The sequence below is a fragment of the Oncorhynchus clarkii genome, chromosome 4 (assembly GCF_045791955.1).
Source record: "Oncorhynchus clarkii lewisi isolate Uvic-CL-2024 chromosome 4, UVic_Ocla_1.0, whole genome shotgun sequence".
Classification (NCBI taxonomy): Eukaryota; Metazoa; Chordata; class Actinopteri; order Salmoniformes; family Salmonidae; genus Oncorhynchus; species Oncorhynchus clarkii.
In genome coordinates, this window is record NC_092150.1 from 42,664 (window position 1) to 64,808 (window position 22,145).

Here is a 22,145-nt window from a genome sequence, read left to right on the forward strand (position 1 = left end):
AGTTTACTCAGTCCTCAGTGGCAACACTAAAGGCTATGCTTCCCAAGGCCAGCACTGGTGTCAGTGAGGTGGCAGGCCCGGGCCAATTGACTATGGAGGACTTTCCGCCCTTGTCGGGTGTCCTGTCTCCAACTCCCAATAAGGTGGAAGGGGTGGGAGATAGCAGTCCGGCAGGTGGGTTAGCCCATAGTGGGCCTAAACATGGACCTAGGGGGAGCTCCCTCAGGAGGTCTCCCGGCCTATCAGCTCTAGAGCTGGATCCAGTGAAACGGATGGGGAAAACTATTTCAGTTATGGCTGAAATATATTCCCCTAGACCCCAAGTACCTGCTGGAGATCCATTGACCACAGAGGTAGCGCCAGGGGGGGCTGATATTGGGAAGGAAACACAGGCGAGGTCTGCTCTTGTTCATAGTCCTAAGAGGTCTTTATATAGTAATGTTGTCCTACAATGTAGTAATACAATTACCTCTATCTGACTCTGGCCAGGAGGACCCCGGAGTTGGAGGGGAGCGGGAGCCGTGGGGGGCTGCCCTTGGGACCCGAGGGGGGGATGAACATATGATGATAAGTGGTGACAAAACGGAATGTTCCTGGATTACGCCCTTGTCTGAGCCCCCTGGGGGGTCCCGCTTTGCTGCCGCCCCGGTCCTCCCGTTGCTACTCTCTTCGGGGACTTCGCCTCTTGGTCAAGGTAAGGGTAGAACAGTGGGATTAGCCCCAACTGAGGTGCACCCGGGGGTCCCTTCTTCCATCCCAGTAATTGATCTACATGTCAGGAAGCCTATATCCACCTGCGTTGAACCAGTTAGGCACCCAAATTCTATCAGGAAAATTTGGGATTGGGAACTTACAATTAGAAAACCAATTGTTATAATTGGAGATTCTAATATCTCACGGATACCTAGGTTTGCTGACCCCAGGGTGCAAGCAGACAGCTTCCCTGGGGCCACATTTCACCATCTAAAAGGCGTAGTAGAAAAATTGGCACAACACCCAACAGTGGAGAAGGTGGTTTTATCGGGGGGTTTAAACAACTGCCTTTTGAAACAGCTGGCGTTGACCTCCTGGAAACAACTACAACAACTGTTGAAAATGGCGGAAAGTAAATTTCCCAATGCAATACTCTACGTGCCAATTATCAACTACTCAGATAGATTGGAAAAACAGCAACAGATACTCTTGGATCAACTTAATCAAAAGATCCTAGAACAATGTAACTACTTACCGGCGATCAGCAAACTTAGGTTCCATACACTGCCACGTGACCCAGTACACTGGACATCTGAAACAGGAAACATCATTTTTAACTATTGGCTGGATAATTTAAACATGTAAGGGGAGAACAGTGCCCTGAGACAGCTCCACACTCAAATATCACTAATCTTTCACACTCATATAGGCTTTCTGAGATGGAAAGAAAGGTATTGGAACGGGGATTGTCCTTTATCCCCACCCCCCGAATAATGGATAGGATGGAGCTTCGTAGGGACCTTCACCTATATCATAGGAGACTAAAATTGTTGGATCATTTTAATTATGTAACTGACATTCCCTTTGTGCCATTTACAGATCCCTCTTTTTGGGAACCTAGAGTGCAATCTATATCTTCATCCATTCAAACATTGATCAGGAAGGATCTGGATGCATTTAGGAGGTTCCGAACTGGTCCAGTTACCAGGGGGAATATTACGCAATTGGAGCTAGATACTATTAAATCGTTGGGGTCCAATCAGAGTATAGTTATTAAACCTGCGGATAAAGGATCACAGATTGTAATCATGGACAGAGTACAGTATTTGTTGGAGGCTAACAGGCAATTTAAATAATGTGAAAAACTATGTCCTATTAGACCACTCTATTCAATCTGAAACTCAAGAAATGATTAAGAGGATATTGGTGGAATTGCTTGAAAAGAAGTGTATTTCTTCCAAGCAATATACTTATCTGTTGGGCCCCGAGGTGCCAAGACCGCGACAATTCTATCTTCTTCCAAAAACTCATAAACCTTTGGAAGAGTGGTCTGTGCCCTTTCAGATCCCTAGTGCCCGCCCAATTGTTAGTGACTGTGGTTCGGAATCGTATCGAATTGCTGAATATATTGATTATTTCATTAATCCGTTATCCCAGAAGCACGCTTCCTATGTTAAGGATACATATGATTTTGCCGATAAACTTAAAGGCCTCGAACTACCACTAGGGGCGTTCTTATTTTCAATAGATATTAACTCATTATATACAAATATTGAAACCGCTTTGGGACTGCGGGTGATAAAACAGGCATTTGACAGGTTTCCTGATCCTCAGCGCCCGGACAAAGAAATCTTAGATCTGTTGGAGCTGAGTCTCTTGAGGAACGATTTCAATTTTAATGATGAGTTTTATCTTCAGATCCATGGGACTGCTATGGGTAAGAAATTTGCTCCGGTCTTTGCCAATTTATACATGTGCTTCTGGGAAGAGACGGCTTTTCTTAAATGCCAGACACTTCTTTTCTATATCTCAGGTATTTGGATGATATCTTTGGAATTTGGGTGAGTTCTATGCAGGACTTTGAGGGTTTCTTAAAAACCCTCAATACACATCATCCTGCAATTAAAACGTCCCACAATATACAAAGGGAAAAACTAGAGTTTTTGGACACTCAGGTCTTATTTGTACCTTCTGATGGGGTAACTAAATCATTGGCCACTAAAGTCTTCTTTAAGGAGACTGATAGGCATGCCTTACTACATAAGACAAGTTACCATCCAAAACATACTTTCAGAGGGATTATTAAATCTCAGCTGATTCGGTTCAACAGAATCTGTACATTGGGGGAGCATGTGGAGGAGGCCATAACCATTCTTTTTAGAGCCTTGGGGCCACGGGGATATTCCAAACGTTTCCTTAGGGGGATAAAGGCAGAAGTGGGTGAATTATTTGGCAGGGAAGGGGGATACAATAAAACAGTGGAAACACATAATCTGATACCATTTGTTACAACATACTCTGGGAGTTTGGGTGGATTTAGTAGGAACTTGAGGTCCAATTTCAGGGAAGCTCAACAAGTGGTGGAAGGATTGGTAGATTGTAGAGTAATCTCAGCGTATAGAAGAAACAAAAACCTCGGGGACAGTTTAGTCCACTCTGCCTTCCAGACGAAAAGTGCACCTAATAAATTTGATAAATATTTGGGGAGACCAAAGTATATTGTTAATGCCGGTTGGGGTTCCTTGTAAGACAGAGGATCGAATTGTCCACTGTAAACTTGATCTATGGAATTAAGTGTAAATTGTGCCAAAAGATTTACATAGGAGAAACAAAGAATGCACTACAGGTCAGACTGAAACAACACCTATACCAGATAGCCAAAGGTAATAAGACTACGGTATTGTATTTGCATTTTGGCATACATGCAGTGGACGGTTTGAGTATTTTTGGTCTGGAGACAAATGGGAGTTGGTCCAGGACACAACGACAGGGGATGGAAAGAACTTGGATTGGGCGTCTTAATACGATAGACCCTAAGGGCCTGAATGAAAAATATTGATTTACCTTGGCTTACCTAACTGATGGAAGGGGTCATCTTCGGTGTAGTGACATGGGCTATTTGGTGGGGGGGAGGGAAGAGGGCAGGTGGTGGGGGCCTGTGGAGAGCCACTCATTATAAATGTTTGTTTATTGTACTATTTATTTATTTATGTGGATTGGTCCATGGTGTATTTGCCATTGTCTGAGAGCACTTATGATTGCTTTTTTAAACATGTATTTCTTATTTTATTATTTATTCATTTATTTATGGATCTACTCACGGACCATAAATACGATGGCACTTATTTTTATCACATCCTTGATCTTTTAGTGTGGCGTGGCTTCACCTTTTTGTTTGGATACTTTTATAGCACTTATTTTGAGTTTTCCTTGTTTGATGGCACTATGGACTTTTTATTTATTTGTTATTTATTTATTTGTTTTTGTGTTTATTGGGTGGTTCACCTTGTAGACCCCAATCCCTAACCCTGGGATCTTCATGCCTAACCCTAACCTCTAGACCCCCATACCTAATCTTAGTCTAACCTCGACCTGTATTTTTATACTGATTCGAACCCACAACCGAACCTGGATTCTAACCTTAACCCCTAGTTACCCTAACCCTCTAACCCTAACCCCTAACCTCTACCCCTAACCCCAACCCTCTAACCCTAATCCTAACCCTAACCCTCTAGACCCCCATACCTAATCTTAGTCTAACCTCGACCTGTATTTTTATACTGATTCGAACCCACAACCGAACCTGAAATCTAACCTTAACCCCTAGTTACCCTAATCCCTCACCCTAACCCTGGGACCCCCATGCCTGAACTTAACCCTGAGACCCTCATGCCTAACCTTAAACCTTTAGACCCTCATATCTGATCTTAATTTAACTTTGATCCGTATTTTAACTCTGAACCTTATGGTAAACCCAATCTCAATTCTGACCTTAACCTATAGCTTTCAAACCTTTAGCTTCCGAATCCCTCATTCTCTATATCTATTTTAACCCCTACACTCTTTATATCTATTTTAATCTCTAGATTTCCATACTGAACTTTTTCTCTTAGACCACCGCTCTGAACTTGGCATTTGGCCTTTATTCCTAGTTTAGAATTTCTGGCTTCTAATTTAAGCCTTATTTTAACGTTTGACTCTGGTCTTCCTTTTATAGCTTTTCTTAGTCATTTGAAGTATATTATACCTACGTCTAACCATTTATCCTAAAGGGGTTGCCTGTGCCAGTGCACACCAGATTCGTCTGCTCCTTATTGAACCTAACCCTAACCCCAACCCCAACCCTAACCATTTTGAAAAACTATACCTAACCTTAACCACTCTAAAAAACCCTTACCTAAACCTAACCTCTCTAAAAAAAAACTATTCCTTACCCTAACCTAACCTTAACCACTCTAAAAACTATACCTAAGCCTAACCCTACAGACAGACAGTCTTTTAACCCAACCAACGGGTTAATCTACAAGTGGGCAACCATGGGGCCTACTACTTTGGCCGGCCGCGCCCGGACCCACCCGGACCGCGCGTATATGATGTGGAGTGCACACCCCTCCCTTCCCCCCCCTTCGGCTTCCACGTGTCAGAGATGGAAGTGGATCAACCGACTCAAAACTAGACAAACTAACCCTAACCCCTAACCCTAACCCTAACTCCTAGGTTGCACTATGCTTTCTACATCCGTTGACAAAGCGGACCTAGACATCATGACCACACCACTCGATATGGACACATGGCAACCAACCGAGGACCGGACCTGCATAAGGTACGCAACTCAAGGGTTTTGCCTGATCCTACGTTGAGTTGACAGACCTATCTAAACATAACCCTAACCATTCTAAAAAACTATACCTTACCCTAAACCTAACCCTAACCTTAACCATTCTAAAAAACTATACCTTACCCTAACCTTAAACCTAACCTTAACCATTCTAAAAAACTATACCTTACCCTAACCTTAAACCTAACCTTAACCATTCTAAAAACTATACCTAACCCTACAGACAGAGTCTTTTAACCCAACCAACGGGTTAATCTACAAGTGGGCAACAATGGGGCCTACTACTTTGGCCGGCCGCGCCCGGACCCCTCCGTCCCGCGCGTATATGATGTGGAGTTCACACCCCTCCCTTCCCCCCCCTTCGGCTTCCACGTGTCAGAGATGGAAGTGGATCAAGCAACTCAAAACTAGAAACTAACCCTAACCCCCCCCCCTAACCCTAACCCTAACCCTCTAACCCTAACCCTAACCCTCTAACCCACTAACCCTAACACTAATTATAGGTGAAATAAATAAAAATAAGAAACATTTTTTTCTTTCCCAGAAAGGGGATGTAGCAGTGGTAGAGCGCATGCTTTGCATGTATGAGGTCCTTGGTTCAATCCCCAGCTTCTCCATTAAAATTTTTGTTTGCAATGACCCATCTCCTACTTTCCAGAATGTTGAAATTCTCAGCAGGAAACAGAGATGTGCTAAATAATTTGCTCTTGTAATCTGAAGAACATGTGTTCAATCCCTGTTCGTACATTTATGGAACAGAAGTGGCATGGTTGCCAACTTCAATTGAATCATTTTCAAAAACTGAAGTTCATGGGTTAGATGACTGTCCATACTTGCTTGTATTTAGAATTGCTGCTATCATTTCATTGTAGTTTCAATGGAGTGGTGTATATAAAAAGTACATTGTATTAATATAGCATTTTATCTGCAAATAAAATGGGATCGAAGCTCAGAGGGGGAGCGCATGCTATTTATGTATGAAGTCCTTGGTTCAATCCCAAGGTTCTCCACTGAGTTTATTTGTGTGCCAAATTCACATTACACAACTACTACTTTCCAGAATGTTGATAAATATCTTGCAGCATAGAGTGGCATGGTGGCCAAGCGGTAAGGTGTCGGTCTTGTAAACCGAAGAGCATGGGTTCAAATCCCGTCCGTGCCTTACCGAAAGATAGCTGGTACCATGGAAAGGTTTTTTCACTGGAGGACTTCGAAGAAAACAAAAGTTCTCAAAATGGCAACCCTCTACGGTAGGTGAAAAGGTGAAGAGGTGAAAAGTTAATTCTAACTTACTAACACACTCCCAGGTAACTTTTGACCCCTCAACATTATCAATCACCACTGAGCTGACAGTTCTAATTAACAGAAAAGATAGATAAGGCATTCCTAAGTTATCTAAAAATCCCAGAGCTCAGTTCCGTAGGTTCAACCATAGGTTAACGACTTTATCTGTTTACACAGTCCACAACCCATTTGTTTCTTCCTAGGTGGAATGGTGTTCATTAACTTTAATTACTCCTTGTCTGTGTCACACAATCCCATCGTATGAACTCATATTGTTAATCAGATATAATAAAACAGAGTAGAAGTTTACTTAGTTACAGTTCCATTTAAAATGATTTGTTCAGTCATTTAATCATAACTTTCCCAACAACTGGTCACGATAACAACACCCACCCGTAGCACGTGCTCCAGCAGGTATATGCACTGGTCATCCCCAAAGCCATCACCTAATTTGGCAACCTTTTAATTAATCTAGCTGATCTGTCATAATATAATAGAGACAGTAGATTGTAACGGTTTTGACTTGAGGTTATTATTTATAGGGGTGCCAGGTAGGTTGTGCCTACCAGAGAAAACATTGGTTTCTCCTTTTGGTTTGGGAGGGAATGAGTCCCATCTGGTCTGTCAAGTCTACACCAATACAAAGGACTTATGTAAAAGTCAGGATGGAAATAAACGTTTCATAAACCCTTACAACATTGGAAAGAACTTCAAAAACAACTATATTCTTTTGCGTGGGTTGTATTAGCAACATCAATGATTACACACATAATAATATCACGATGAGTTCTGGTTCCTCCAGAAATGTCCTGTACCTCGGGCCTAAAAAGAGTCCAGCCCGGAGTTCAGGGAAGGAGTTCAGGGAACTCAAGTGACTTTTGTCACGCAATGTTTGTCCGTTCATTCAGTGTAGCGTAAACCCAGTATTAATCATACAATCAATATAACAATTATTTTACCACAGAACTTTAAAGCGTATCAACTCTTACTAAGTCCTCAACTACAACTAACTACATAAATCATCACCGTATACATGACATCAAAACAAATGAAATACCGTATACAAAAAGGTTGTAGTCAGTCGGTCAGTCAGACAATCCAATCCGCCAACAGATCTCCAGCGGAGAAAGGCCATGAAGAACGGAGAGGTGTAGTCCACGGACGCAAAGAGCGGATCCGATCCTGGGTAAATTCTATTAGGCTACAAAACACACGTTTAACGACAAAAAAAACAAACTGGAGTAGAGAAGCTTCGGAACTGAGGGTTGAACACATCCTCATTCACGTCTCCATCACAACCCCACTTTTGCGCAGCTGATGCTGGCTATTTAATTGGGAATTAAAGGGAAAGCGCCTTATTGGAAGGAGAAGCACTGAGACGGTTCAGAAAAATTTACAAGATCTAGCTGGTCAGTCATAATATAATAGAGACAGAGACAGTAGATCTTGCTGGTCTGTCATATTATAATAGAGACGTAGATCTAGCTGGTCAGTCATAATATAATAGAGACAGTACTCTGTGTAACAGTACTCGTCTTGCGTTGTGTACAATCAGTCATCGACACGGAACTCCAACATGTAGCACCAGTCATGTAGCTTTATTCTGATAAGAACGACACAAAATTGCACGTCATGCAATGCACGTCTCACCATCCAACTCTGCACTCACGCACGCTGGTTTGGTGCTTGTTCACTGGGACAGTTACCAAAATAATACAATTACAATATAATATATTTAACAATGTACCTGATAAGAACGACACAAAATTGCACGTCATGCAATGCACGTCTCACCATCCAACTCTGCACTCACGCACTGTACAAAATATATGAACCCCCCCACCAGACACAGTAAGTTGCTAGCTAATACTGGCGGGAATTCTCTACAACAAAATGCACAACAAATATTCTCCAAAAACCGCTGCATCTTATCGAATAACATTTACAAACAATTTGATATAAATTGTACATTTAAATTATCACTTGAGAGTATAAAAATCACTTTTGATGTACAGTGCTTTGCAACCAACAACTTACCGCTGGTTTGGTGCTTGTTCACTGGGACGATTCTAACTGGAACATCCCCCCTCGTAAGCAAGCTACGCAAACCAGCCAATAAGATACCATGTTGAGTAGGTGAAGGCAAAACAAACTCAAACCAAAAACCCATTGGCTTAACAATAAAGTGGCAAGTGGAATCACCAATATAACCCTGTTACACTTGTCTGTCATATTATAATAGAGACAGTATTTCTAGCTGGTCTGGCATAATATAAAAGAGACATTACATCTAGCTGGTCTGTCATAATATAAAAGAGACATTACATCTAGCTGGTCTGTCATAATATAAAAGAGACAGTAGATCTACCTGGTCTGTCATAATATAATAGAGATCGCACAGCCCTCCATGTGCTCACCAGAGGTAGCCTGACTGCCATTAGGTACCGAGATGAGATCCTCAGACCCTTTGTGAGACCATATGCTGGTGCGGTTGGCCCTGGGTTCCTCCTAATGCAAGACAATGCTAGACCTCATGTGGCTGGAGTGTGTCAGCAGTTCCTGCAAGAGGAAGGCATTGCTGCTATGGACTGGCCCGCCTGTTCCCCAGACCTGAATCCAATTGAGCACATCTGGGACATCATGTCTCGCTCCATCCACCAACGCCACATTGCACCACAGACTGTGGAGTTGGCGGATGCTTTAGTCTGGGAAAAGCGGATGCTTTAGTCAAGGTCTGGGAGGAGATCCCTCAGGAGACCATCCGCCACCTCATCAGGAGCATGCCCAGGCGTTGTAGGGAGGTCATACAGGCACGTGGAGGCCACACACACTACTGAGCCTCATTTTGACTTGTTTTAAGGACATGACATCAAAGTTGGATCAGCCTGTAGTGTGGTTTTCCACTTTAATTTTGAGTGTGACTCCAAATCCAGACCTCCATGGGTTGATAAATTTGATTTCCATTGATAATTTTTGTGTGATTTTGTTGTCAGCACATTCAACTATGTAAAGAAAAAAGTATTTAATAAGAATATTTCATTCATTCAGATCTAGGATGTGTTTTTTTAGTGTTACCTTTATTTTTTTGAGCAGTGTATAATATCTGCTGTCTCTATTATATTATGACAGACCAGCCTGATCTACTGTCTCTGTCATAATATAATAGAGAGCCAAGTCACAAACACACAGCCATTTTTTCAGCCAACGATGGAGTTACGAAAAGCAGAAATATAGATAAAATGAATCACTAACCTTGGATTATCTTCATCAGATGACACTCATAGGACATCATGTTATACATGTATTGTGTGTTTTGTTCGATAATGTGCATATGTATATATATAAAATCTCAGTTTACATTGGCGCGTTATGTGCAGTAATGTTTTGATTCCAAAACATCCTGTGATTTGGCAGAAATACTCACAATAAACATTAATAAAAATGCAAGTGTTATTCACAGAATTAACCTGTTGCGACGACCAAACCCGGATCCGGGATTCTATTTATAGACCTAAGCTCATTACCATAACGCAACGTTAACTATTCATGAAAATCGCAAATGAAATGAAATAAATATGCTATCTCTCAAGCTTAGCCTTTTGTTAACAACACTGTCATCTCAGATTTTCAAAATATGCTTTTCAACCATAGGAAAACAAATAAATAAAATAACTTACCTTTGAAGAACTTCTGATGTTTTCAATGAGGAGACTCTCAGTTAGATAGCAGATGCTCAGTTTTTCCAAAAAGATTCTTTGTGTATTAGAATCACATTTGGCTAAAAAAAAAAAAAAAAAAAACTAAAATTCAGCCCTCAAAACGCGAACTTTTTTCCAAATTAACTCCATAATATCGACTGAAACATGGCAAACGTGGTTTAGAATCAATCCTCAAGGTGTTTTTCCACATATCTCTTGATATGATATATCCTTCGTGGAAGCCTGGTTTCTCCTTGCTCTCAAATGGAAAAATAATTGGACCTGGCTTTGTGCTCCAATTTCGGCGCAGGGACACCAGGCGGACACTTGGAAAATGTAGTCTCTTATGGTCAATCTTCCAATGATATGCCTACAAATACGTCACAATGCTGCAAACACCTTGGGGAAACGACAGAAAGTGTAGGCTCATTCCTTGCGCAATCACAGCCATATAAGGAGACAATGGAAAACAGAGCTTCAGAGATTCTGCTAATTTCCTGGTTGACGTATCATCTTGGTTTCGCCTGTAGAATGAGTTCTGGGGCACTTACAGACAATATCTTTGCAGATTCTGAAACTTCAGAGTGTTTTCTTTCCAAAACGGTCAATAATATGCATAGTCGAGCATCTTTTCGTGACAAAATATTGCGCTTAAAACGGGAACGTTTTTTATCCAAAAATGAAATAACGCCCCTAGAGATCCAAGAGGTTAAAGAAACTTATCCTCTATGCAACCACTGTGTCAGATTTCAAAAAAACTTTACAGAAAAATAATAATCTGAGAACAGCGCTCAGAACCCAAAGTAGCCAAAGAAATAGCCACCATTTTGGCTTCAACAGAAGCTACAAAAAGCACTATAAATATTCACTTACCTTTGAATATCTTCATCAGAAGGCACTCCCAGGAATCCCAGTTCGACAATAAATGACTGATTTGTTCCATAAAGCCCATCATTTAGCCACTTCTTGTTAGCATGTTCAGCCCAGTAATCCATCGTCATGAGGCATGAGCAATTCCTTCAGACAAAAACTAAAAAAGTTCCTTAACTTCTTGCTCCTACTTGAGACGCATATGTCCCAAGTAGGCACCTGGAAATGCAAATGCGCTACGCTAAATGCTAAATGTACTCGTTAAAACTCAAACCTTGATCAAAATTCACAAGCAGGGTATTAAATTAAAGCTACACTCGTTGTGAACCTAGCCAGCAAGTCAGATTTTTAAAATGCTTTTCGGCGAAAGCATCAGAAGCTATTATCTGATAGCATGCACCCCCCAAAATGCCAGCTCGACACGTAAACAACAGATTTTGCGATAGACGGCGCTACCCAAAACGCAGAAATAAAATATAAAACATTCATTACCTTAGACGAGCTTCTTTCTTGGCACTCCTATATGCCCCATAAACATCACTATTGGGTCTTTTTTTCGTTTAAATCGGTCCATATATACCCAAAATAGCTTTGTATAGAAGTAGTGTCATTCAGAAAAATTCATCGTTTTTAAACGCTGCGTAATTTTTTAAAATTAAAAAAGTCGACGATAAACTTTCACAAAACACTTCGAAATCCTTTTGTAATCCAACTTTAGGTATTAGTAAACGTTTATAATCTATCAAAACGATTACAGGGCGATGTCTCTTCAATAGGTCCTCACTTCAACAACAATGCAATCTGATCTCTCGCTAAACTGCATCCGGGTGAAGACTGGAGAACTTGGGGTCAGACAGATGGATTTTCCAACAATTAATTCGATTGAAAATTAGTACAATGGCGCCATCGTGCGGAATTTGTAGATGGTGCAGGCAAATTCCCATTAAATTCTGTTCTCCTTTAACAACTGGTGGAAGTGACTTATGGAAATTATTTTTTGCTTTCAGAGAGCAGTTTTTCTTGCGTTTTTCAATGAAACACACGCTCTGTTATAGTCACAGCCGTGATTTAACCAGTTTTATAAACTTCAGAGTGTTTTCTATCCACACATACTAATCATATGCATATACTATATTCCTGGCATGAGTAGCAGGACGCTGAAAAGTTGCGCGATTTTTAACAGAATTTTCAAAAAAGGAGGGGGTAGGATGAAGAGGTTTTAACAGGTCGTAGAAACAAGTCAAATGATGTATGCAATCCATATTTAGGATGTTTTAAACATTAATCATCAATAAGGTTCCAACCGGAAAATGTAATTGTCTGAGGAAAAGCATTGGAACAAGAGCATACTCTCTCGTGACCATGCGTAATGAGACCGAGGCTTTCTGCAGACCACTCAGTAAAAGAGCTCCTATGAGAATCTCCTTTATAGTAGAATCCTACAACCAGAATCTAAAGACGGTGACATCTTGTGGAAGCCCTAGGAAGTGCATGCACATCCATTACTAACGGATTTCAATTGGCACTGTTTTGAAAATCGATTTCTCACTTCCTGTTTGCATTTCTTCTCAGGTTTTTGTCTGCCATATGAGTTTGGTTATACTCAGACATAATTCAAACAGTTTTAGAAACTTCAGAGTGTTTTCTGTTCAGTTTGGGCACGCAATTCATCCAAAGTGAAAATGCTGCCCCCTATCCCTAAAAGGTTTTAACTTAACCTGGTGCGCTAACCAAAACACAGGGTGGTGGTCCGCCCAGGTCTTACCTAGTGTGTATACACAGTGAATACTACAGGATATGTATGCCCGCAGGCCTCTTGCCTAAGCACTCCCTAGGTGCCTTCCCCTTCCCCCCTGGGAACAAATTAAACAGAAAAGTACAAACAAGTTCAATAATCAAAACAGTCCTTTGGACATAAACATCCCTCCGCAGGACCGTTACAAAATACTTCACAAAAACCTGTCTCTCAGCAAAAACCAACATAGGACATACTAATCAGCTCTCTCCTAACAACAACCAACACAGGATATCACCCTCATCTCTCTTCTGAGCAACAGAACACTGGCTTATATAGCTGGAAGAAGGAGTCTAATGGGATACAGCTGTCCAATTAGCAATGGGAGCCAAACAATTAGCTGCTTGGGGGAATTCAGGCAGACATCCTGAAACACACACATACATACAAATACACAAACCACAACACAGAAACTGGGGAAAGTAACAAGTGTTTTGAATACTGATGTTAACCTTTCTGGTTGTAACCTTTTTCGGCAAGAGAGATCTTCCAAAGGTGGGGGAGTGGCAATCTTTACTAGGATCACCTTCAGTGCTCAGATGTCTCCACCAAGTCTGTCCCCAAACAATTTGATTTGCTGGTTTAAAGTATTACATTTTCAAACAGCTTTTGGTGACTGTTGCTGGGTGCTATCGTCCTCCATCAGCACCGGCCTGTACCCTACCTGCCCTAAGCTCTCTCCTGGCCCCTTACACCAAGTCTGAATTTGTCCTGCTAGGTGACCTAAACTGGAACATGCTTAAACCACCTGACCAGGTCCTAAAGCAATGGGACTCCCAAAATCTTTCTCAGATTATTACCAATCCCACAAGGTATGACTCCATTCACCCAGAAAAGCCTACTCTCCTTGATGTTATCATGATGTTAGGTATCAGTCTGGTGTTTTCTGTAATGAACTTAGTGATCATTGTTTTACAATCTGTGTTTGTAATGGCTGCTCAGTGAAACGACCTGTCCTGATTTGTCATAGACGCTTGCTTAAAAAACTTTAATGAGCAAGTCTTCCTTCATGAACTGGCTGTAAAACGGTATAGAATCAGCTTGGATTCTTTTTTGATATTTTCAGTGGTATTGTTAACAAACACACCCCCATAAAGAAAATAATATTTTAAAACAGGTTCAACTAATGGTTCGACCGTGATCTCGCAGAGTTACTCCACCTCAAGAATTGCATTTGGCAAAAGGCTTGGCGCAGGCATATTCAGGCTGACTGGATCTCGTTCAGGAAAATGAGAAATAAGTGCACTCAGGCTATCCGGAAGGCCAAATTTAGCCACTTTAAGGAGCAGTTCTCTCTCTGTGAGCCTAGCCCCAAGAAGTTCTGGAAAATGGTTAAAGACCTGGAGAATAAACCCTCCTCCTCACAGCTGCCCATGTCAGGCTATCCGGAAGGCCAAATTTAGCCACTTTAAGGAGCAGTTCTCTCTCTGTGAGCCTAGCCCCAAGAAGTTCTGGAAAATGGTTAAAGACCTGGAGAATAAACCCTCCTCCTCACAGCTGCCCATGTCCCTTAAAGTTGATGATGTGGTTGTTACTGACAAGAAGCACATGGCAGAGCTCTTTAATCACCACTTCATTAAGTCATTATTCCTATTTGACTCGGCCATGCCTACTTGCCCGTCCAACATTTCCTCATCTCCCACCCCTTGTAATGCAACTATCCCCGATGCTTCTCCCTCTTTTTCCCCTGCCCCGCTACAAAGTTTCTCCCTGCAGGCAGTCACTGAGTCCGAGGTGCTAGAGGAGCTCCTGAAACTTGACCCCAAAAAGCCATCTGGGTCAGATGGTTTAGACCCTTTCTTCTTTAAGGTTGCTGCCCATATCATCGCCAAGCCTATCTCCGATCTTTTTAACCTGTCTCTCCTTTCTGGGGAGGTTCCCATTGCTTGGAAGGCAGTCACGGTTTGTACTAGCCTATTTCTATTTTGCCCTGTTTATCAAAAGTGTTGGAAAAATGTCAATAATCAACTGACTGGCTTTCTTGATGTCTATAGTATTCTCTATGGTATGCAATCTGGTTTTCGCTCAGGTTATGGATGTGTAAAGGTCCTCAATGATGTCATCATTGCCCTTGATTCTAAGCAATGTTGTGCTGCTATTTTTTTTGACTTGACCAAAGCATTTGATACGGTAGACCATTCCATTCTTGTGGGCCGCCTAAGGAATATTGGTGTCTCTGAGGTGTCTTTGGCCTGGTTTACTAACTACCTCTCTCAAAGAGTGCAGTGTATAAAGTAAGAAAATCTGCTGCTTCAGCCACTGCCTGTCACCAAGGGAGTACCCCAAGGCGCAATCCTAGGCCCCACGCTCTTCTCCCTTTACATCAACAACATCCCTCAGGCAGTAGGAAGTTCTCTCATCCATTTACAGTTGAAGTCGGAAGTTTACATACACTTCATACCAGCGTGAAAATACCATTTGAGTGGTTGTAGTTAGAGCTGCTTTTGTGTTGGCTGGTTAGAGTTAGAGCTGTTCTTTTGTTTGGTGGACAGAGTTAGAAGTGGTTTCCTATTGGTGGTTAGAGTTAGGGCTGCTTTACAGTTGGGTGGTTAGAGTTAGATCTGTTTTTCAGTTGTTTCTATAAAGTTAGAACTTGTTTCCTTTTGGGTCGATAGATTTAAAGCTGTTTGCTTGTTGATTGGATAGAGTTAGTGCTGGCTGGTTTCCTGTTTGGTGAAAAGAGAGAGCTGGCTGGTTTCTTGTTGGTGAGTAGAGTTAGAGCTGGCTAGTTTCTTGTTGATGGATAGAGATAGGGCTGGCTGATTTCTTGTTGGTGGATAGAGTTAGAACTGGTTGGTTAGGACATCTACTCTAATCATGACAAGTAATTTTTCCAACAATTGTTTACAGACACATTATTTCACTGTATCACAATCCCAGTGGGTGAGAAGTTTACAGACACTAACTTGATGTCATGGCTTTATAAGCTTCTGATAGGCTAATTGACATCATTTGAGTCAATTGGAGGTGTACCTGTGGATGTATCTCAAGGCCTACCTTCAAACTCAGTGCCGCATTGCTTGACATCATGGGCAAATCAAAAGAAATCAGCCAAGACCAAAGAAAAAAAATGTAGACATCCACAAGTCTGGTTCATCCTTGGGAGAAATTTCCAAATGCCTGAAGGTACCACGTTCATCTGGTACAAACAATAGTACGCAAGTATAAACCCCATGGTACCACCCAGCTGTCACACCCCTCAGGAAGGAGATGCGTTCTGTCTCCTAGAGATTAACGTACTTTGGTGCGAAAAGTGCAAATCAATCCCAGAACAACAGCAAATGACCTTGTGAAGATGCTGGAGGAAACAGGTACAACAGTATCTTTATGCACAGTAAAATGAGTCCTATATCGACATAACCTGAAAGCCGCTCAGCAAGAAAGAAGCCACTGCTCCAAAACCGCCATAAAAGCCAGACTCCGGTTTGTAACTGGAGAAATGTCCTCTGGTCTGATTAAACAAAAATAGAACTGTTTGGCCATAATGACCAACATTATGTGTGGAGGAAAAAACGGGAGGCTTGCAAGCCGAAGAACACCATCCCAACCGTGAAGCACGGGGGTGGCAGCATCATTTTGTGGGGGTGCTTTGCTGCAGGAGGGACTGGTGCACTTCACAAAATAGATGGCATCAGGAAGATGGAAAATTATGTGGATATATTGAAACAACATCTCAAGACATCATTCAGGAAGCTTGGTGTCAAGTGGGCCTTCCAAATTGACAATGACCCCAAGCATGCAGTACTTCCAAAGTTGTGGAAAAATGGACAACAAAGTCAAGGTATTGGAGTGACCATCACAAGCCCTGACCTCAGTTCTTATAGAAAATGTGTGGTCAGAACTGAAAAAGCTAGTGCGAGCAACGAGGTCTACAAACACCCGCTTATTGTGGGAAGCATGTGGAAGGCTACCCGAAACGTTTGACCCAAGTTAAACAATTTAAAGGCAATACTACCAAATACTAATTGAGTGTATGTAAACTTCTGACCCACTGGGAATGTGATGAAAGAAATAAAAGCTGAAATAAATAATTTTCTCTTGTATTATTCTGACATTTCAAATTCTTAAAATAAATTGGTGATCCTAAATTACCTAATACAGGGAATTTTACTAGGATTAAATGTCAGGAATTGTGAAACTGAGTTTAAATATATTTGGCTAAAGTGTTTGTAAACTTCCGACTTCAACAGTTTATGCAGATGATACAGTCTTATACTCAACTGGCCCCTTCCCGGATTTTGTGTTAAATGCTCTACAACAAAGCTTTCTTAGTGTCCAACAAGCTTTCTCTACCCATAACCTTGTTCTGAACACCTCCAAAACAAAGGTAATGTAGTTTGGTAAGAAGAATGCCCCTCTCCCCACAGGTGTGATTACTACCTCCGAGGGTTTAGAGCTTGAGGTAGTCACCGCATACAAGTACTTGGGAGTATGGCTAGACAGTACACTGTCCTTCTCTCAGCACATATCAACGCTGCAGGCGTTTCCTCTATCGTAATCGCTCCTCTTTCACCCCAGCTGCCAAACTAACCCTAATTCAGATGACCATAGATCAGCAGGTAAGGGTGCTCTCGAGAGGCTAGATGTTCTTTACCATTCGGCAATCAGATTTGCTACCAATGCTCCTTATAGGACACATCACTGCACTCTATACTCCTCTGTAAACTGGTCATCTCTGTATACCCGTTGCAAGACCCACTGGTTGATGCTTATTTATTAAACCCTCTTAGGCCTCACTCCCCCCTATCTGAGATATCTACTGCAGCCCTCATCCTCCACATACAACATCTGTTCTGCCAGTCACATTCTGTTAAAGGTCCCCAAAGTACTCACATCCCTGGGTCGCTAGTCTTTTCAGTTCTCTGCAGCTAGCGACGGGAACGAGCTGCAACAAACACTCAAACTGGACAGTTTTACCTCAATCTCTTCATTTAAAGACTCAATCATGGACACTCTTACTGACAGTTGTGGCTGCTTTGCGTGATGTACTGTTGCCTCTACCTTCTTGCCCTTTGTGCTGTTGACTGTGCCCAATAATGTTTGTACCATGTTTTGTGCTGCTACCATGTTGTGCTCCTACCATGCTGTGTTGTCATGTGTTGCTGCCTTGCTATGTTGTTGTCTTAGGTCTCTCTTTATGTAGTGTCATGGTGTCTCTTTATGTAGTGTTGTGTTGTCTCTCTTGTCGTGATGCGTTTTTTGTCCGATATTTACTGTATATGTTATATATTTTAAATTTTTAATCCCAGCCTCTGTCCCCGCAGGAGGTCTTTTGCCTTTTGGTAGGCCGTCATTGTAACTGACTTTCCTACTTAAATAAAGGTTACATTTTTTTAAAAGTGTGCAGGGGTAGTGTGTAGGGGGTAGTATAAGTGAGTAAGAGGTAGTGTGCAAAGGGTAGTGTGTAGGGGGTAGTATAAGTGTGTAAAGGGTAGTGTGCAGGGGGTAGTATAAGTGTTTAGGGGGTAGTGTGTAGGTGGTAGTGTGTACATGGTAGTATTAGTGTGTAGGGGGTAGTATAAGTGTGTAGGGGTAGTGTGTAGTGATAGTGTGTCGGTGTATTATAAGTGTGTAGGGGGTGGTGTGTAGTACTGTGTAGGGTAGTGTGTAGGGGGTAGTGTGCAGTGGTAGTATAAGTATGTAGGGGGTGGTGTATAGTAGTGTGTAGGGTAGTGTGTCAGGGGTAGTGTGTAGTGGTAGTATAAGTATGTAGGGGGTGGTGTGTAGGGTAGGGGGTAGTGTGTAGGGGGTAGGGGGTAGTGTGTAGTGGTAGTATAAGTATGTAGGGTGTGGTTTGTAGGGTCGTGTGTAGGGGTGGTGTGTAGTGGTAGTATAAGTATGTAGGGGGTGGTGTGTAGTGGTGTGTAGGGTAGAGTGTAGGGGGTAGTGTGTAGGGGAAGTATAATTGTGTAGGGTGTAGTGTGTTGGGGGTAGTGTGTAGGTGTTGTCTGTGTGTCCAGTCTACTCCTAATCCCCCCAGGGGAATTAGCCTCCAGACCGCGCCTCGTTAAGCCATCTGACGGGAGCGAGCAGTTTGTCCTCCATCTCATTTTGCCTCAAGCTTCTCTCTCTGCGTCACCATCGCAATGAACAGGTCCTCCTTGCGCTCTGGTGAGTACTCCTTGTGCCTTTCTCTTCTCCTCTTTCGCTCCCTCTCTCCTCTCCTTTTTTCACTTTAGATAAAGAAAGGAATGGAGACTGTCAGTTTGGGTGTGTTCTGGCTGTAGTTGTTTAAATCCTTCGGGGCTGGGTGAGGGTTAGTGTTAGTGACAGGACGGGGAAGGGAAGGAGAGGGCAAGGAAGAGAGAGAGGGAGGTGAGACTTGGTGAGAGAGGCCAGGTGCAGCAGGGTGCTGATCCAGCCATCTGCCTGCATACAGACACAGACCTGTTACCGTGGTGACCAAGACACCTGTTATGGTGGTGTTAAATTAAAGCTGTATTACTAGATATATGTTTGGAAACATCCAGACCCTACAGGGACACAGGGTTAACTACAGAACTACAGCATACTAACCACACCTTACAGTACTATACTGGTACTATATTAATAAATATATGTCTGGAAACATCCAGACCACTCAGGAACACAGGGTTAACTACAGAACTACAGCATACTAACTACACCTTACAGTAAGTACTATACTGGTACTATATTAATAAATATAAGTCTAGAAGCATCCTAGACCCTACAGTGACAGGGTTAGCTACAGGACTATAGCATACTAACTACACCTTACAGTACTATACTGGTACTATATTATTATTATTATTATTATTTATTTATTTAACCTTTTTTTAACCAGGTAGGCTAGTTGAGAACAAGTTCTCATTTACATCTGCGACCTAGCCAAGATAAAGCAAAGCAGTGCGACAGAAACAACACAGAGTTACACGTGGAATAATCAACCGTACAGTCAATAACACAATATAATAAAAGAAAGTCTATATACAGTGTGTGCAAATGGCATGAGGTGGTAAGGCAATGAATAGGCCATAGTAGCAAAGTTATTACAATTTAGCAGATTAACACTGGAGGGAGTGATAGATGAGCAGATGATGATAAGCAGATGATGGTGTGTAAGTAGTGATACTGGTGTGCAAAAGAGCAGCAAAGTAAATAAAAACAATATGGGGATGAGGTATGGGGATGAGGAGGTAGGGTGGGTGGGCTATTTACAGATGGACTATGTACAGCTGCAGCGATCGGTTAGCTGCCCTTTTTTTGAAAAGGGCATGCTTATTTAAGATGGTGAGGAAATTACTTTTAAAGAACTACCAGGCATCCTCGACTGATGAGATGAGGTCAATATCCTTCCAGGATACCGGGACCAGGTCGATTAGAAAGGCCTTCTCGCAGATGTGTTTTTGGGAGCGTTTGACAGTGATGAGGGGTGGTCGTTTGACCGCGGACCCATAGCAGATGCAGGCAATGAGGCAGTGATCGCTGAGATCCTGATTGAAAACAGCATTGGTGTATTTGGTGGGCAAATTGGTCAGGATAATATCTATGAGGGTGCCCATGTTTACGGATTTAGGGTTGTACCTTGGTGGTTTCCTTGATATTTTGTCTGAGATTGAGGGCATCTAGCTTAGATTGTAGGACTGCTGGGGTGTTAAGCATATCCCAGTTTAGGTCACCTAACAGAACGAACTCTGAAGATAGATGTGGGGCAATCAATTCACATATGGTGTCCAGGGCACAGTTGGGAGCTGAGGGGGGTCTATAACAGGCGGCAACAGTGAGAGACTTATTTCTGGAGAGATTAATTGTTAAAATTAGAAGCTCAAACTATTTGGTTATAGACCTGGAAAGTATGACAGAACTTTGCAGGCTATCTCTACAGTAGATTGCAACTCCTCCCCCTTTGGCAGTTCTATCTTGACGAAAAATGTTGTATTGGGTATGGAAATCTCAGAATTTTTGGTGGCCTTCCTAAGCCAGGATTCAGACACGGCAAGGACATCAGGGTTGGCGGAGTGTGCTAAAGCAGTGAGTAAAACAAACTTAGGGAGGAGGCTTCTGATGTTAACATGCATGAAACCAAGGCTTTTTCGATTAAAGAAGTCAACGAATGAGATTGCCTGGGGACACGCAGGGCCTGGGTTTACCTCCACATCACTCGAAGAACAGAGGAGGAGTAGGATGAGGGTACGGCTAAAGGCTAGCAAAACTGGTCATCTAGTTCGTTGGGGACAGAGAATAAAAGGAGCAGATTTCTGGGCATGGTAGAATAGATTCAGGGCATAATGTGCAGACAGGGGTATGGTAGGGTGTGGGTACAGTGGAGGTAAACCCAGGTACTGGGTGACAATAAGAGAGGTTGCATCTCTGGACACGCTGGTTATACTGGGTGAGGTCACTGCATGTGTGGGAATTGGGACAAAGGAGGTATCTGAGGCATGTACAGTGGGACTAGGGGCTCTGCAGTAAACTAAGACAATAATAACTATCCTAAACAACAGTATACAAGGCATATTGACATTTAAGAGAGACATAAAGCGAGGCATAAAGCAATCACATGTGTTGATTGGGAGAGCTAGCTAAGTCAACAACGGGTAAGAGAACAACAGCAAATCAGCTAAAGTCAACAACAACAGGTAAAATAGCGATGAATGGACAGAGAGTGTCGGTGAACTACACTTAGGGCCTGAGTTTGAGGCTGGGGCCGACAGATAAACAAAGAAACAAAGTGAAGTACTGTGATAAATTAACAGTCCAGCAGACATCAGCTATGTAGCCAAGTGATCATAGGGTCCAGGGGGCAGCAATAGAAGGAACAGGGAAGCCGCTAGGTAGGCGTTGCTACACTAGCACGCGGGAGACACAGCGTTTAAAGTTAGCAGGCCGGGTAGGTAGAAGCTTCTGCTCCAACATCTGGCAAAGGCCGGTTGAAGGCACAGCTGATGGAATTACGTCTGCGGACCAGTCGTGGTGGTACGGCGGGGCGCCGTGTAGACGAAGGGACCGGGCCAGATGGGGAAAGAGGTATTGTAGTTGTGGTAATTTCATTTGCTAGCCGGGAGATGCGCCTGGCTCAGGGCTAGCTTCGGGGCTGGGTCACTCAGTGGCAGCTAGCTAGCTGTGATGATCAATGGTCCAGGGTTTACGGCAGGAATCTGGTGTTGTAGTGGAGAAAAACAGTCCGAGGCTGGCACGTATTATCCAGGCTAAAAAAATGGCTGGG

The 22,145-nt window shown here is 42.5% G+C and overlaps 1 protein-coding gene and 1 non-coding gene across 2 annotated transcripts in view; both read left to right on the plus strand.

Moving 5' to 3' along the window:
• The first annotated feature begins 6,401 nt into the window (after positions 1-6,401).
• On the plus strand, positions 6,402-6,473 carry trnat-ugu (transfer RNA threonine (anticodon UGU)). The gene has a single exon. It is a non-coding gene; the product is annotated as a tRNA-Thr (tRNA).
• A 12,517-nt stretch (positions 6,474-18,990) lies between these two features.
• LOC139406268 (anoctamin-1-like) overlaps positions 18,991-22,145 on the plus strand; it is a 297,670-nt gene continuing 294,515 nt past the window's right edge. The window contains exon 1 of the mRNA XM_071148720.1: positions 18,991-19,069. Coding sequence (XP_071004821.1) covers positions 19,045-19,069 — 25 coding nt within the window. The 5' untranslated portion in view covers positions 18,991-19,044. The remainder of the gene's footprint in view (positions 19,070-22,145) is intronic.